The 793-nt window shown below is 44.4% G+C and overlaps 1 protein-coding gene across 1 annotated transcript in view; it reads right to left on the bottom strand.

Annotated features, from left to right (window-relative positions):
- Window positions 1–328, bottom strand: part of SPAG9 (sperm associated antigen 9) — a 50,508-nt gene extending 50,180 nt beyond the window's left edge. Inside the window, 1 exon segment of the mRNA XM_018573398.1 lies at window positions 213–328. Within this exon segment, the coding sequence (XP_018428900.1) occupies window positions 213–328 (116 nt within the window).
- Between the last annotated feature and the right edge of the window lie 465 nt (window positions 329–793).

The following is a 793-nucleotide window of genomic DNA, read 5'->3' as shown; positions in this document are numbered from 1 at the left end:
AAATAAATATTTTTTTAAATTAAAAAAAAGAATAAAAATAGTTAAGAGACCCTGTCAGACCATTTATTTCAACAATCTTCCCATAAGAATATATGTACATTTAAAGTATCAGTAAAGGCTGGGTTTTTTGTTTTTTTTACTTTAATGCATTCTGCGCATTAAGGTAAAAACTGCCCAGTACTTTTGCCTTTCCCCTGTCCCCCCACACATACCTGTCACCACCACTTGTCACCACCGCCGGTCCAAAAGCAATTCTCCGTTCCTGTTTTTCCTTGTTCTGGGGGAGGATACTGATGTGTCTATAGAAGCACACAGCCACTGCGTGCATGAGAACACACGGGCGCCTCCATAGCAGCTGCGTAGCTGATGGAGGCACCTGTGCAGAGGGCCGGGGGGAGGCGCTGCGGGGACCCACTAAAAAATGAGGAAAGAGCAAAGGACGGTCTCCTTAAAGGCGAAATGAGAAAAAACAAAATGTGGCTTTAATATCACTTTAAAGGTAATCTCTGGTCATAAAATAAATCTGCATCTCTAACATGAAGTTCCTTCGGTTCTCTCCCGCTCCCAATAACCGGATCCAGCTAGGAGATTGTAAACCTGCCACGCGCAGTACACAGAAGGTCACTCGGTCCTGTGAAGATGTACTTCCTGGTGTCACCGCTGCAACGTCTGAACAATGTAACATTGTCACTGCTTGCAGGAAGCATTGCATGATGGGATATGGAGTCTTTAGAAATGGAGATTGCAAGAGACGCAAAGCACGCTGGGAATCCAGGAAGTAGTTGGAAGTGAT

This window comes from Nanorana parkeri, unplaced genomic scaffold, assembly GCF_000935625.1.
Source record: "Nanorana parkeri isolate BGI_ZX_2015 unplaced genomic scaffold, ASM93562v1 scaffold2364, whole genome shotgun sequence".
In the NCBI taxonomy this organism is placed as follows: Eukaryota; Metazoa; Chordata; class Amphibia; order Anura; family Dicroglossidae; genus Nanorana; species Nanorana parkeri.
The sequence above is the reverse complement of the archived record's forward strand: the minus strand, read 5'-3'. Positions and strand labels throughout refer to the sequence as shown.